The 15,049-nt window shown below is 36.2% G+C and overlaps 1 protein-coding gene and 1 pseudogene across 1 annotated transcript in view; both read left to right on the forward strand.

Moving 5' to 3' along the window:
• Positions 1-15,049, forward strand: part of TENM1 (teneurin transmembrane protein 1) — a 1,050,723-nt gene that overhangs the window by 905,288 nt on the left and 130,386 nt on the right. Inside the window, exon 25 of the mRNA XM_039874688.1 lies at positions 8,991-9,223. Within this exon, the coding sequence (XP_039730622.1) occupies positions 8,991-9,223 (233 nt within the window). The remainder of the gene's footprint in view (positions 1-8,990; positions 9,224-15,049) is intronic.
• On the forward strand, positions 10,305-10,423 carry LOC120612265 (uncharacterized; annotated as a pseudogene).

The following is a 15,049-nucleotide window of genomic DNA, read 5'->3' on the forward strand; positions in this document are numbered from 1 at the left end:
TAGAGCGTTATGTTCCCATGGGCGATAGCCAAACAGTAATTTTCCAGCCAGCACAGTGTAAGAAGAGTCCATTGAGGTATCTGATACAACAGAGCGCCCACCACATCCCTGACAGTTGACCATTTCTATTTTGTTTGATCCCTTTCAATAACAGGAAACTTAAATACCTCTTTAGACAGCACATTGTATCTTTGGAGTGCTCTGTTAGAAAATTCTTCCATATAATGAACCAAAATCTACCTTCATAAAACATCCACTTAGTGGTGGCAAATGTTAGTGTCTGAAGCAGCCCAGAAACCACTTCTCTCTTTACCTGACAGGCTTTTCACAAATGTGAAGACAGATATCATAGATTCCTGAGCTTACTTTTTTATTATTAAAAATATTGGAGTGACAAGTCCTTCAACTATTTCTCGTCAGTTATGACTTTATTTCTTTTTATTTGATTATGGCCTTAGGGCCATTTTTTCGGTTTTCTAAAACTAACAGGGATAATTACAAGTAAAAATAGGGGACAGATATCAAGTGTTTTGCAAGAATTCAAGTATGGCTGTCCATCTTGCTCTCCTCTCATCTTATAATTTCATAAATCTATTAGAAAACCTATTAAGCATGAATAGAAATGATTTATTCTTTATAAAATCCTTATGCTGTTACTGTTCAAGATGCTGTTATTCTCCAGATATTTATTTTGTCCTTTTCTTAAAAATTAAAGAAAGAAGAAAATAAGAGCCTGGCAAATGCTTCTTGGTACCTTGAGTAATTTAGACTCAACAAAGGTCAATGTAACATCTAAATTTTCTTGAGATTTTACTCTTTCCTTTACAGTGACTGGTTAACATTTACTACATTGTTCTTTGGATTCAACTCCTGTCATTGACTGAGAATTGAGTAGAACTGAAATGGCACCCACTTAGGGAAAGTTAGCATGCTAAGGGGCAGCGGAACTTATAGACTGCTCTGCTGAAGGAACTAATGGAACCCAGACTTTGAAAGCTCTGATAATATCTGAGAAATTATTGAAAACCACCTCTTTGTCAGCATCACTGAAGCTATAAATAAACACAACATATAGATGAACTAAGTGGTTACTTCCCCAATTTGATCTCATGTGTTAGCAATGGCATTCAAAGGTTCCCTCCACCTCACCCAAAATTATCTTCATTGGCCTTGCTAACAGTGCCCCCAAATTTCCATTCTAAGAAACGTGTTCCTTTGAGTCGAAACATTGCATCTCTTAGAGTCCCCACCATAAGAACCTCTGTTAGAATGACCCATCAAGCTAAAATCATCATTAGTCCTTGGGCATGGGTTCACTTGTCAGATTAATTTTCAAAAGAACTGCTAGCTCAAAGCAGAATCCTAAAAAACAATACAGGTAAGTTGTGATATGGACAAGGGACAGAACTGGAATAATGGGGTAGGATAGTCTAGATAAGGGTTGCTGGGGTTGGAAGTGCTAAGATGTCAGTGAATGGCAAGAGTGGGAACTTGGTCTTCAGAGACAGAACACCATGTAAAGATGAACAAGGAGGGAAGTCCATTCTTTGACATCAGATATTTCTGGCCAAGTATAAAGAAGCTGAGAAAAGCATGAAAAACAAGTAAAGTGTTGCAGCCACCACAGAGCAGACCAAGGAAACTCTCATAATGCCAAGTCATTAGACAGCAACTCCAAAGTTGGCATAGTCTCTGTTTCTCCATTCCCCTATGTCAGAAAAATATAAAAATAGATCAAACATTATACTAAGTGAAAACTTAGTATAATATGGATATTATAAATTATCCATATTATATGATTCCATTCATATGAACTATCCAGAATAAGCAAATCCATATAGATGGAAAGCAGAATCAGAGGCCCAGAGAGGTGGGGAATGAAGAGTGACTGTTAATAGGTACTGGGTTTATTCAGGATATGATGAAAATGTTCTGGAATTGGATGATGGCAATGGTTGTACAACTCTGTGAATGTACTAGAAACTGCTGAATTGTACATTTTAGAAGCGTGAATTTTATGATATGTGAATTATATCTCAATAAAAATTGTTTTAATTCAAAAAGAAGAATAGATGGCCCTTTAAATCAGGTAGATCCTGAACAAAAGCAAAAATCAACTTCAAGACCCCTACCATCAGGAGCATTTCTTGTTCTAAAAAGATTTGCAATTCCACTTCTTTGTCCTCCTAACTCATAGCAAGCTTCAAGTCAGTCACTTGCTAAGTGGTGATGCCATTGCTGGACTGAAACCCTTGTGAAGAATTCACACAGTGGCACTTCAGTATAGAGCCAGTTGCTAGCTAGACAGCAGACCAACTTTGGTGGCAGCTCAATCTTAAATCCTTAACTAAAAGTAATTCTGAGACAGAACAAGGTCAATCGCTGGCAATAAATTCCCTTATTTTCACTTCTTTCCTCTGAGATGTTAATGAGAGAAGCTGCTCTTCACAATATGGCACATCTTTCCAAATTCAGAGTGACATTATTGGCAGGATCAGAAGCAGCTGCATGAAAGTCAGACCATCCCTCTCCCCACTCTTTGCCATCACCTAAGAATGTCAAAACTCTTTGTAGCCACACAAATGGCTCTGTACCATGAGAAGATGTTGTGAGTGAAATTATGTTTTAATGAGATCCTTTTAGTATTTTCACAACTAAATTTCCTTCAGGAAGAGCAACCATGTAACAGTGATTAGAACCAGCCTCAAGCACACTCAAAAGTTAGAGGCCAAAAAACAAGTGAATGTCTAGGGACGGAGAAACTCAAAAAGGTTCAAATGCCTGAGGCCAGTTTTCTAATCAGAGTTCCCCATTCTTACCTTTTCACCTTTTGTGTCAACCCATAGGATACTTACCCTTTTTGAGGCAGGCCAAGGAAACAGAAAAGCCAGTTGATCCTGACCGGTTGCCCAACTGGTAAACTCCTAGGAAGATCCCTTTAAAAAGAGTTGAATCACTAGTAGCAGATAGCTTCAAATGAAATTATTTTGTATCTTTTCTTCATTCCTGACATTCCAAATAATAAGAACATTTTTTAGTTTAGATAAAAAGATTTGTGATCTTTATGTTTTTCAAAATGACATACAAGGCCAAGCTTAAAAGGATTTTAAAATTTAAATGACTATATTTCAGAGATGATTATAGCCTTTTAGTTCTGGGCAGATTTGATCCAAAGTCAGGCTTGTCACAGACTGTGCCCCCTATGTGAGAAGCCTCATTTCAGGTCCCAGAGTGAAATACCCCAGGTAATTCCCTGTGCCAAGAGGCTTACAGATCTGGGGCATCCAAAGTGTTCTGCTTCTTCTGACCTGACGACTCTGTTTTTCCCATCCCAGTTGTCACTTTGGAACATGAATAGCTGGAAGACACAAGGCCGTAGTAGTTGATGTACATGATGTTTTATTGAAACTATTTTGATAAGGCAGTTTTCAAACCAAGGACATTCTGTCATGGTCTAAGAAAAAACCTTTAAACTTTAAATTTGTTATTAAAAAAAAATATTTCTAAGTAATGTGTTAATGTGAACAAGAGATGTCCCTATCTTATCTCTGAGATTATGTAAATGGCTTAGGGTTAGGTTTGGGATGCCTGTTGCACATCAGACTTGATAATAAAACAGTGTTTTGCATTTTAATAAGGTGGCTTTCAAAACAGTGTCTAGAATGATCAGACCCTTTACAGTGGCTACTTCTTCAAACCTTAACCCAGTGGTTCTTAAATCTTATTTTGAGTCGGAATCACCAGTCGAGTTTGTTAAAAATAAAATTCCCAAGGCCCACTAGCATCTTGAGATTCTGATTTGAAATGACTGGAGAGACCCCCAGGAAACTGCACATGTAGCAAGAACCTAAGTGATTCTATAAAAAATGGCCCAGAGAGAACTTTTTGAATAAAACTGCCTTAGAGTTTTACCCACCTACCAAACAGGGTATTCAATCACCTTAACACTGTATTAGGAGAAGCCATGAGGGATTGTGTTCACTTTGATTTGCATATCTGACTAAAAGATCCCAATGGAGTCTTTCTGATAGCCACAAGCTGAGTTAGGAATAGGTGTTTCTGCTTAGATTTGGCTTGTTAAATGTTACTGATGACTCTCTATTTGCTTTTACTTGCTACTCATGGATACCTTGTGCATCATAGAAACAGAGATACCAGACATAGGTAAGCAAATCACATGGATGGCTGCCTAATGCCCTTTCTTGCCAAAGAGACCTCCTCTTAATAACATGTTAATAAGGAGATTTTACTTCTTAAATAAATTTAAAGGAATAATGTGAAAATAAACTTGGAAGTTATGACTCAAGTAAGTGTCTTCCAAAAGAAGAGAGCTCCACTAAGAAGGAATTTGCTGAAGGATCAGAATATACCAAAAAGAAAACAAGATAAGTGAAAGCTGGCAGTTCAGTGCTTTATGGGAAAGCAAGACCTTAAGTTTCATTATGTTTTCCGTAAGTAATGTCACAAATGAGTCTGTAAGTTCAAATAGATTCATTGTTTTCAAGTTACAGGTAGAGAGGTAATACAGCAGTCTTCTTAGATCCAGAAGTATAGCTGATAAGTGTATTAAGAGGCAGTGACCAAAATAACTTTCTTGAATAAGATGTTCCCTTTTTTTCTTCTATGTGACCTCATGGTTTCTATTTCTTCCCACCAAATTAAGTTGGTTGTCAAATTGCTTACTGGTTAAATGTTGCATGGTATTAATTATAAGCATTAACTGCCCATTTAACAATCTATGTGATTTTAACTAGCATGAATGATCTTTGCTAAGTTGAAGGTCATTGCTTGAATGTAAAACTAACCAGAAGTTATAAAAGAAATCTTCACATATCCCAAATTGCAATATGCATTTAGACACAAGAGATTGGAACAAATTGGAATGTGTCCAGTGGTTTTTCAGAAAGTAGAAAGAAAACAATCTCAAAATAGCTGAAGTGCACTTGAGATATGGAATGAAATGGCAAGAAATTACATATCAATATAGGAGACCTTCAAAAATAATATTAATCAGATTTGAATTTATTATCAAAAAATAATATTAATCAGATTTGAATTTGGTGTTTTGGGCTATTCCATTTTGTAAAGGCCAGTGCACAACATTTAAAAACAGCCTAAATGAGCAAAATAGGATATGCTGCTCAGGTAGAAGAAGGTAAGAAAACTGATTTTTTATTTTTTGTCACCTTCAGAACAAGAGCATTCTGAAGGTTTTTTGTGTGTACAGTCACATATGGTCTGATCTAATCTTATTCCAGGTACAGGCTTGTTAATGACCCTGGGCAAGCTCTCTATGTGTCTGGGTTTCCCCAGCTGAGATTTGAGGATGATAATTCTAACTTCCCTCATAGACACATTGGGGGTATTCAATAATAAATGAATGTAATACATTCCAAAGTGCTTTTGTGTGAATAACATTTCTCTTAGAAAAATAGCTATGGACTTTTGGTAAACAAAACCTGATTAATCTGGCTCAGGTGATATTTCCATTAACTGGCTACCAAAATATTGAAGGTTGTTTCAAGAAAGAGTTGTGACCCTTCTTTGTTCTAGAAAGATGTAAGAGTACTGGAGAAATTTTATTCGGAAGGCAAAAATTCAACCAGATATATAAACACTTTTACTCAAACACCTATTTAAGCAGTCACTGCTACAGAGATACCTTGTCTGATATGACTGCTAAATCAATACTGGGGCCCTTTAAATTTTATTTACAGCAGCTGTCATGGTAGTTCCAGGGTTGCAGATGTCCCTGGAATCTACTGGATTCTCTTATTTGATGAAGGTAAGTAGAAAAAAAATCAAGTGTTCCTTCCAATTGGATCTTTATTTTTTTTTTCAATTAAAACTATAAACTGGGTCTCGAATCAGCATTTGCTACACTTTGCTATCATTACCATACATAAATATGCTTAGAGGGCAAATACAATTACAAATACAATAGGAAACAAGACAGTCCTTAAGGATATTATTTTCTCCCCTTCATTTTGCTTGGCTAGGTAGCCAAGTCCTGAACTCTTCCATGTCTCAGTTAGTTTCATGTCCTTCAGTTTAGTTTGGTTCAGCTTTTACTGAACATTAACCCTGCCAGACACTCTATTGGCACTGAGAATAAAAAGATGGATGAATATGGTTCCTGCTTGCAAAAAACTCACAGTGTAGTTGGAGAGAGAGAGAGATGTGATCTCGGTTTCTAATACAATTCTCCAGTAAAAGAAACCAAGGGTCCTTGGAGAAATGACTCATTTTAGTACTGGGATTGAGATTATACAAGGTGAGCCTGAAACATATTGAAGTTTCAGAAGGTAAAGAAATGCTCAGAAAAACGAGAGAGAGAGAGAGAGAGAGAGAGAGAGAGGAAGGATGAAGGAGGGAGGAGGAGGAGAAGGAAGGAGGAAGGATGGAGGAGGGAGGAGGAGAAAGGGAGGAGGGAGGAGGAGGAGGAAGGAAGGAAGAAAATAGCCCAAATTGATGAGGATATGTCAAAGGGGCACACAAACCAATAGAAAGCTTCCAAGGGCTAAAGCTGGAACAATTTGAGCAACAAAATAAAGTAGCATTGGATTTTAATACAAAGTATAAAACAAATATCCATGAGTCCATATTGCTATAAATGGTTGAATTCATAGATAAATGGAGAAGAGATAAAGCTCTCATGCAGAAGAATTCTAAATAATTTATGTAGATACTCTACCCGCAAGGAGGTGGAGTATAATTCCATTCTCATTAAGTGTTACCTTTGCTGAGTAACCTCCTTCCAAAACATACAATATGGAGTGTGAAAGAGAAAGTAATTTTACAGTGTGGAAATCTGACAAACACGACCTCAGCCAGACAATCAAGGACAGTATCAACAGTGATAAGTCATATTGATACTATGTACCCTTGATTTCATTTAATGAAAATGGCACTTTATCCCTGATCATCCTCCCCAAAATCTATAACCCCTAACTATGAGAAAAATGTTGGACACATTCCAATAGAGGGCATCCTACAAAATACCCAACCAGTACTCCTTTAAACTGTTAATCATCAAAAACAAGGCAAGACTAAGAAACTGTCACAGCCCAGAGGAGCCTAAGGAGACATGAGGACTAAATATAATTTGCTATCTTAGATGGAATCCTGGAACAGAAAAAGGATATTAGGTAAAAACTGAGGAAATCTGAATAAAGCATGGACTTCAGTTAATAATTTTAAAAATAATGCTAATACAATGTGATAGGTGCTACTAGGTCACATGTCCCTCTTCTCTGCTCATTTCTCCCTGACTACTTCTGTTCTAACTCTTGGGTTTATGGCAGTCATGTCCTGTTTATTGATCTCACTCCCCTACTAGACTCTGAGTTTCATGAAGAAAGGGGCTATATTATACACACAAGTAGATCTCCAGACCTGCTGTGTGGCCTAGTTCCTAACAGATCACTAACTAGTACCAGTCCACATCCCGGGAGTTGGGGACCATTGTTTTACTGGATACAGGGAAAGATAGAAAGAAAGAGGAGTAAATGGTTTCTGGCTTGACAACTGGGTGTGAAGCAAAGTTCTGAGCAGTAAGCACATTAGAGATAAAAAAAAAAAAAAGGTTGCTCTCCAAGTTCTCATGGTTCATTGAGGAGAGGGATAAAAATACAAAAAGTTACTATAATATATAATCTCCAGAACAGAGTTGAATGTATTGCAAATAACAGACTGGAGATTTGCAGAAGGCTTCCTTCAGAAGAGGATGACTGAGTAAAGCCTTAAAATTCATGTGAGACTTTATTAAGTTTAGAAAGGTTTGTATACCATACCAAGGGATGTTAAAAATTTTTTAGAGTTTTTAAAGATGGGAGCCAAATAATCAGAATAACTCTAGAGGCAGAGTGACAAAAAAATAGCTTCCAGATTTCAAAACACCTCCTGTGGATAGGACTATAGAAAATATTCCAGGCCAGAAATGATGAGAGTTAGAACTAATATCATGGCTTGAGGAATAGAAGAAGAGAATAGTTCTTAAAGCTAACTTACAGGCACAATTGCATGTGGAAAGAAAAGGAGAGTAAGGGTTAAACTTTCAGGTTTGGGGCTTGGATAATGTCAGTAGTACATGAACCTTAGGTTCAAACAAAATATCCCCCAAACCAAAGTTACTTCAGCTATCAAAAACAATGAAATTAGCAAGAATTAAAATTAATGAATGAGCTTAGCCATATATGCAGATAAAAATAACGCAAGATATTCCGTGTTAATATCTAACTGAAGAGTTTTAAGAATACCAAAATCCAATCAAGGTAACTTTAGTGTCACTTTTAGGAAGTATAGCTGATTATGATCATAATCCCCCAAAAGTCGAATGTAGTCAGTTCTATTATGTCCTGAAAGAAGAAAAAAAGTAGTTTAGAGAAGTACAGTAGTCAGATAAAAAAATGGTAGCTTGGGAAGAGAAGGTTTGGCAATATATCTCCAGTATATCACCCTAAGTAGCACTCCTCTACCTTTGTTCATGCCTTTCAATTTACGAAAGAAGCCTGAGAGAATGATAGGGCCTGCAAATGAGTCAGGAAGCCCAGAAGAGAAGTAGGTTTATGCGAGATGGAGAAGGCAAGAAAAGAGAATAACTCAATGGGATCTGTTGAGTTTGAGGTGGCTGTGAGACATCCAGGCAGTCATCTAGTAAATAATTGGAGAACTGGGTATGAAAGGTATGTATGAGAAAAATGATCTGAGATTTACTCTCTTCTGTTTCTTCCTCTACCTGCAAATGGATGGTATTGAAATGTCAGCATCATTACAGATTAGCAGTACCTATTGATTTTTTTATACCCACACCCATACTAAAAGAACAAAGTATCCATCTCCTCAATACATAAGAAGGCTGCAAATACTGATACATGAAGATACATGAATTCTTCATCTGTTGAGAAAATTTTCCATTCGTGACAAAAGCAGATCCCAGGGGTGGATATCGAACAAATTGCTTTGAATAACTTTACTTTTCTCTTCCTTAGCACAAGTCCTGCTCACAAATACTATCTGGCTATGGACCCTATGTCTGAATCACTTTATCTATCAGACACCAATACTCGAAAAGTCTACAAGTTGAAATCTCTTGTGGAAATGAAAGATCTGTCTAAGAATTTTGAAGTGGTGGCAGGAACAGGTGATCAGTGCCTTCCTTTTGACCAGAGTCACTGTGGAGATGGCGGGAGAGCATCTGAAGCTTCACTGAACAGCCCCCGAGGTAAAAAAAAAAAAAAAAAAAAACCACTTTGGTCATCTAAAGATTTTATTTGACTTCTCAAAATCTTAAGACTGTTACCATGCTGTAGTTCATCTATCTTAATATGCCTCTGAAGTCTATCTCAGAAGATAGGCACAGTCAAGACTAATTTTTAGCCAATATGCATTAGCATAATCATAACATTTAAAATATTAAAATGCTACTTTTCTGATTGACAATTAATATATTGCTCAGAGCCCTTTCAGTACCTCCCTGACTCCCCAGCCTCTTTCCAGGGACAACTTTCTGGAAACTCCCAACAGTCCAACAACCAAGGGGTTAATTCCTGGCCTGGCAGAGAGCCTCAAGAATGCAGACTTATTCTACCACAGTTAACATTTCAGTATGTTGAATATGGTGACTCTAGACATACCTGGCTTTTGCTTAATAACAAACATTTAATGAACCTTTCCTCCATTAATTTATCTAAAACATTCTTAAATCTATTTATATTTTCAATTTATATCACCCCTAACATAACAAATTCTATTTTTTTTTTGCCTTCTATGGAAGCTTGGCCTTACTTTTATTTGTCCTAAATATACTTCTCAATCTTCAAGAGCCAACCCTTGATTCTGTTGCCTGTGATTTGTGAATAAATGTGTTCTCCCCATCAGCTTCATGATTGTATTAACTTGGATCATATTCCCATCTAGGCCATAAGCTGAATAGTCAACTCTTAAGTCTGTCATATGTCATCCACTCTATCTCCCTAATTATTTAATCATTCTTTATTCCTTCTCTAAGATGATGATGATGATGATATGTGTATGCTTTTATTTTAGTAGGTTTTATGAAGTACTCATTTTAGTGGATTTTAAGAAGCCTATATGGTCTTTTTAAACTATTACACAAATAAAACATATTTCTTGCAGAAAAATTAAAAAGAGAATGCAAAAAAAATTTTAATTAAAGTCACACATAATCCTAACACATGTAGAAAGCCACTGTTAACATTTGGTGCATATCTATCTAGACTTTTTCTCTGCATATCACATGTTTTACTCTCTACTAATGGAATTACATTATAAAATGCTTTCTAGTCTATGGCCATGCTACCCTGAACAAGCCCGATCCTGTCTGATCTCGGAAGCTATGCAGGGTCAGGCCTGGTTAGTACTTAGATGGGAGACCACCTAGGAAAACCAGGTGCTGTAGGTGTAAAAGATAAAATAATAATAATAAAACAATAAGGGATTGTAAGCTGGCAAGGTCCTTGCAATCTGTGAGGTCAACCAAGGGGGGGGGCGGTCCTTGCCTTAAAAAAAATTAATTAAAAAAATTTTTTAAACATTTTAAAAAATGCTTTCTATAATCTGCTTTTCACACTTAATTTATTACGAACATCTTTCTATGCCAAAAATATATATATATAGTGAGGTTAATGTGTTTGTTAGATGGTTTTATTTGAAATTTGTTATTATTTGCCATATGGGGATTAAATTCCAACTACAATCAGAGCTTAAAGCTTTCCCATTCTTCAAGGCCATATTCAAGTTCTAACTATGTCTAAATAACCTCAACCTATTAAATCTGAATTTCTTTAACAGGGTCTGTGCTACCCAATTAGCACTTGATTATATTTGCCTTCTTTTACTTTCCAGTTCTTTCATGAATAAGAGGGTTTTTTATTACTGAAATAAGCTGCTTGATATAAGAAACTACATCTAATATTTCTTTGGAATCTTCCCCACCTCCACAGCAATATCTTACACAATGTTGGATCCACTACACATGTTTATTGTATAATTGATCAATTAAGTAACACCTATACCAAGAATTCCTAAGAGGGAGTTCAATGGTGCTTAAAGAGGATGACCTTTTTTCCCTAACGGAACATAAGTCCCCCAAGTATTATGGCAAAGTGTTTTGAAATGTTTCTTTCTTCTCTTGTGTCAGCTCTCATTTCTTACATGTACTAGGTCCACAATAAATATTTGATGAACAAATGAATAACTCAGGTGCAACATACAATCAGCTCATCTTTCAAGGAAATACATCAGGCCAGGTTCTCCCTTTTACACAGTTATAAAACTCTTGTGGGTGTTTTAAGGATTTCTGCATGAGAAATATTGTGCCTGAGACTGACATCCTCCTGAGTTGATGCTAGTATGAAAACTAGGCGTCTCACCTACCACATTCAACCTGCCACATAAAGGATGAATATTTTGGCTTTTCCAAATAAAGCAAATAATTGGTTCACTGCAACATTTTTTTTCTTCTTGGAAAGCAGCATTAATAGAGTACTGAAGAAGATTATTTACATGAACTCTTAAAGCATCAGTAATGAGAGTGCCAAATTTATGTATCTATTAAAGTTAATATTAAACTAAGTTTTTCTTGTCGTAGTTAGTGATGCATTTTCCTTTGGCTTGATTTGCTCATTTTTATATCCAAGAGTGGTCTTTACAATAACCTGGTACTCTTTTCTCACCCCAAAGTGGTCAGAGCCCTAAGAACATCTGGCCCAGTCTTTGAACAGCTGAACGTCTAATCTATCTAAGACAGCTTTCACATAACCTACTGAGCTGATGTTGGCAATGTCTACACTGATCTAGTGAGTGAACGAGGATATTTAAAGGAGGGGAATGTATGACTCACACTAAGTATCCACCACATCTGCTTTAACCATATTATCAGTGCTTGAAAGACCCTGTTAGTGATCTTCGAAATCACTCAGGTAGCAAAACCTATGTCCAGACATCAGTCACTCTTGAAAATGCTAGTCAGAACACTTAAGTGCCTAGCCAGGGCACCTATCTCCATGCCAAATATAGACATCACTCACCCTTGGCCATGAATCAGAAGTGAGATTCTCATTACATAGAACACTGCAGGGCAATTTCATAGACTTGCGTAGAAGAAGGAAAAATCATGCAAAAAGTCATTTAAGCACAGTGTGCAAATTGAGAGAAGAGTATTGTTAATTGAAAATTATGTCTTTGAGGTTCTCCTGCAGGTTCTTTATATATTAAGGAAACCATTTTGTTGTTGTTGTTGTTGTTTTGCTTTATAACTACCATGCACATCGGTTCCTTCTCTTTTCCACCTTAGAAGACAGTAAATGTTTAATGGATTTCTTTAAGGAGAGATTTGATTTTTTTCTTCCCACCTAGGGGCTGATAAAGAAAATCTGGAAAGCTGTAGATTATTAGAAAATGGAAATGCACATCTAAGGAGTACCATTTCTAAGTTAGGAAAGATAGCTTGCCCTAAGATTTTAACAAGCAACATACTGCAATTACAGGTAGGCTCTCCAATATGTCCTTAATTATGCAAGGTAAGCCAAATAAATATTAATCTTCAAGGCAGCTAATTTATTTTCTAAATATGTTCTAAAAATAGGATGAAATAAAATTTGCTTTTGAGATCATTCATCCTAAAATTTGAAAAAATTATCAAATGGAATTAAAAACCAGTCAGCAAAAGGTAAAAGATCAGAGCCGAGATCTTTTTTTTTTTTTTTTTTTTTAGAAATGGCAGCAAATTGTGATGGATACTGGGTTAAGGAGCCTACACTTTCTTGTTCAATCCATGTAATGCCAGTGTTTCTTTGAAAGACCCTGTGTAAGTCACTGTACCTCACTGTGGTTTTATTTCTCTGAACACCAAAATAGACTTGACACCTTTGACTAGTTTTGTTATGTTGGGCTAGTCATTTAAACACTGGGTCTTGACATTCCTCAGTTGCAAACTGAAGGGCTTGGGATGATCTCCCTCTCACCTTTAATGGATAAAAATAACCACAGCTATAACTTGCCGAGTGTCTACTGTGTGCCATGTACTGTATTATGTGTTGTACACACAGTATCTCTAATCTTCACAACAATGCACAAGGTAAATAGTATCCCCATTATATAAATGAAGAATCAGAGACTCAGGTAGGTTAAGAAATTTACCCATGGTCACATAGTTTACAGATAACACTTGGAATTCAAACCAAGCCTGTGTGCTCCAAAACCCATGATGCAAAAAAAAAAAAAAAAAAAAAACGGAAAAAAGGGGTGGGAGCTCAAAGACCTCTACTATACTACAGTGACTGCCCTTCAGCAAAAATTCATAATCTCTGTTGACTTCTCCAAGAAGGAAATAGTGGAAAATGCTTTTCAATCTAATGACATGTATTCAATGGGGACAAAGATTTTTATTTGCAAGATGAATGACGTTTTCCCTATTCTGATCCTTCTGACCTAGTAGTGTACCCATAGTGCACCACATAGCATTTACATACCTGTAAATGTAATTATTCAAAAAAAATCTCCAAGAAAGCTTGTCATATCTCTTTGGAAGATTCTTTAATTAAGAACTTCTTCAAGTTTTTCTTAAGAGATGGAGGCAAGAAATCCTAACTTTATTAAATTTCTTGACTACAATCAGTAACTACAAACTTTGTTTAAAGGAAAAATGAAGTGTCCCTGAATAGAACTTCATGTTGGATAGCCCCTGGTTACTTCTCTGGGAAAAAGTCTTTATCTGATCCAGTTTTACACTTTGATTTGAATCTCAATAAAGGGAAATATTTCTCATTTTACTCATCAATACTTCAATGTAATGGGGCAAGGAAAAAAGTTTAGCAAAGAGCTTGATGGTATGCTAATCCCTGGCATTGCATATGAGTTTGAATTGACTTTGAAAGATGCTTTTAAAAAATGTATGGATGATGTAGTTAAAACTTAAGTTCCATTTATTATTTTTACTGCAACTTTCTTTAATTCTACAGAGACCTCAAACTAATGAGTCATGTAATAGATGGCCAAGTACTTAAGCAGAATGTGAAATGGTACTAGGTGGGTATATAAAGTAAAATTTGTGACAAGCTGAATACATTTATTTTTAAGTAGATACAGAGGGTGAAGGAGTGACTGGACAGGATGAAATTAATGAGTTAATTTGATTCCCTTGGACCTCACCAAGGGCATCTCTATTTTCATGTGTTTCTTTGAGCAAACTGACTTTAGAACACAGAAGGACTTGGGCAATATCTAAACAAGTGCAAACAGCCCCTGAGCTCTTTCCTAGGAGAGAAATTATTCTTAAATCTTGTCAGCTTCCAAAAGTTTTTTAGGGTATTAATGATCCTAATCATACAGGAGTTACTGTAACTTTATTGGCAATTAAGGAAGCTGGGTGTGATAAAGTCAAGACAAAAACCATCTGTTTTATATTTACCCAGATCTATCTGAGGTGCATCCTGAGGCTCTACTGATTTTCTGGCATCTATATGCTATCCTGAAAGGCTAAATTTGAGGTTATCAAATTTAGGCAAACAGCTATGAGAATATTCTTTTGGTTTTCTTATGCAATGGGGAGCAGTAAAGTTTTTCCTAAAAGTCTTTATTACATGATCCATTATGGTAACATACCATTTTGATTGACACTAGGGCCAGCCCTCAAGAAAATTACAGGCAAATCATAGCATTAGTAAAATGAATGGTATATTTAGGAAACTAAAAAAAGTAAAAATATTTTAGAGTAATAAGAGAAGGGGCAGGAATTGGAAGTTTGGATTTTATCCTATAGGCAAAGAATTTGAAGCAGGAGAGTGACATCATCCAATGCATACATTTTAGATAGATTATTTTGGTGATGGTAGAAAATGCACTAGAGTGAAGCTGGGACAAAGAAATCATAAGGAGTACTGACACTTATAGTGTGGCAATAGAAGGGCATCTGATGAAAGAGACAGAAGAAATCTTCAGAAAAAAAAAAATTGAACAGAGAGTTTGATATCCAGGAAGCCAAGGTTTGTTTCAGAAGGTGTGGAAACTGGTATCAAACATAATGCAT

The sequence above is a fragment of the Pteropus medius genome, unplaced genomic scaffold (genome assembly GCF_902729225.1).
Source record: "Pteropus medius unplaced genomic scaffold, Ma_sr-lr_union100, whole genome shotgun sequence".
NCBI lineage: Eukaryota > Metazoa > Chordata > Mammalia > Chiroptera > Pteropodidae > Pteropus > Pteropus medius.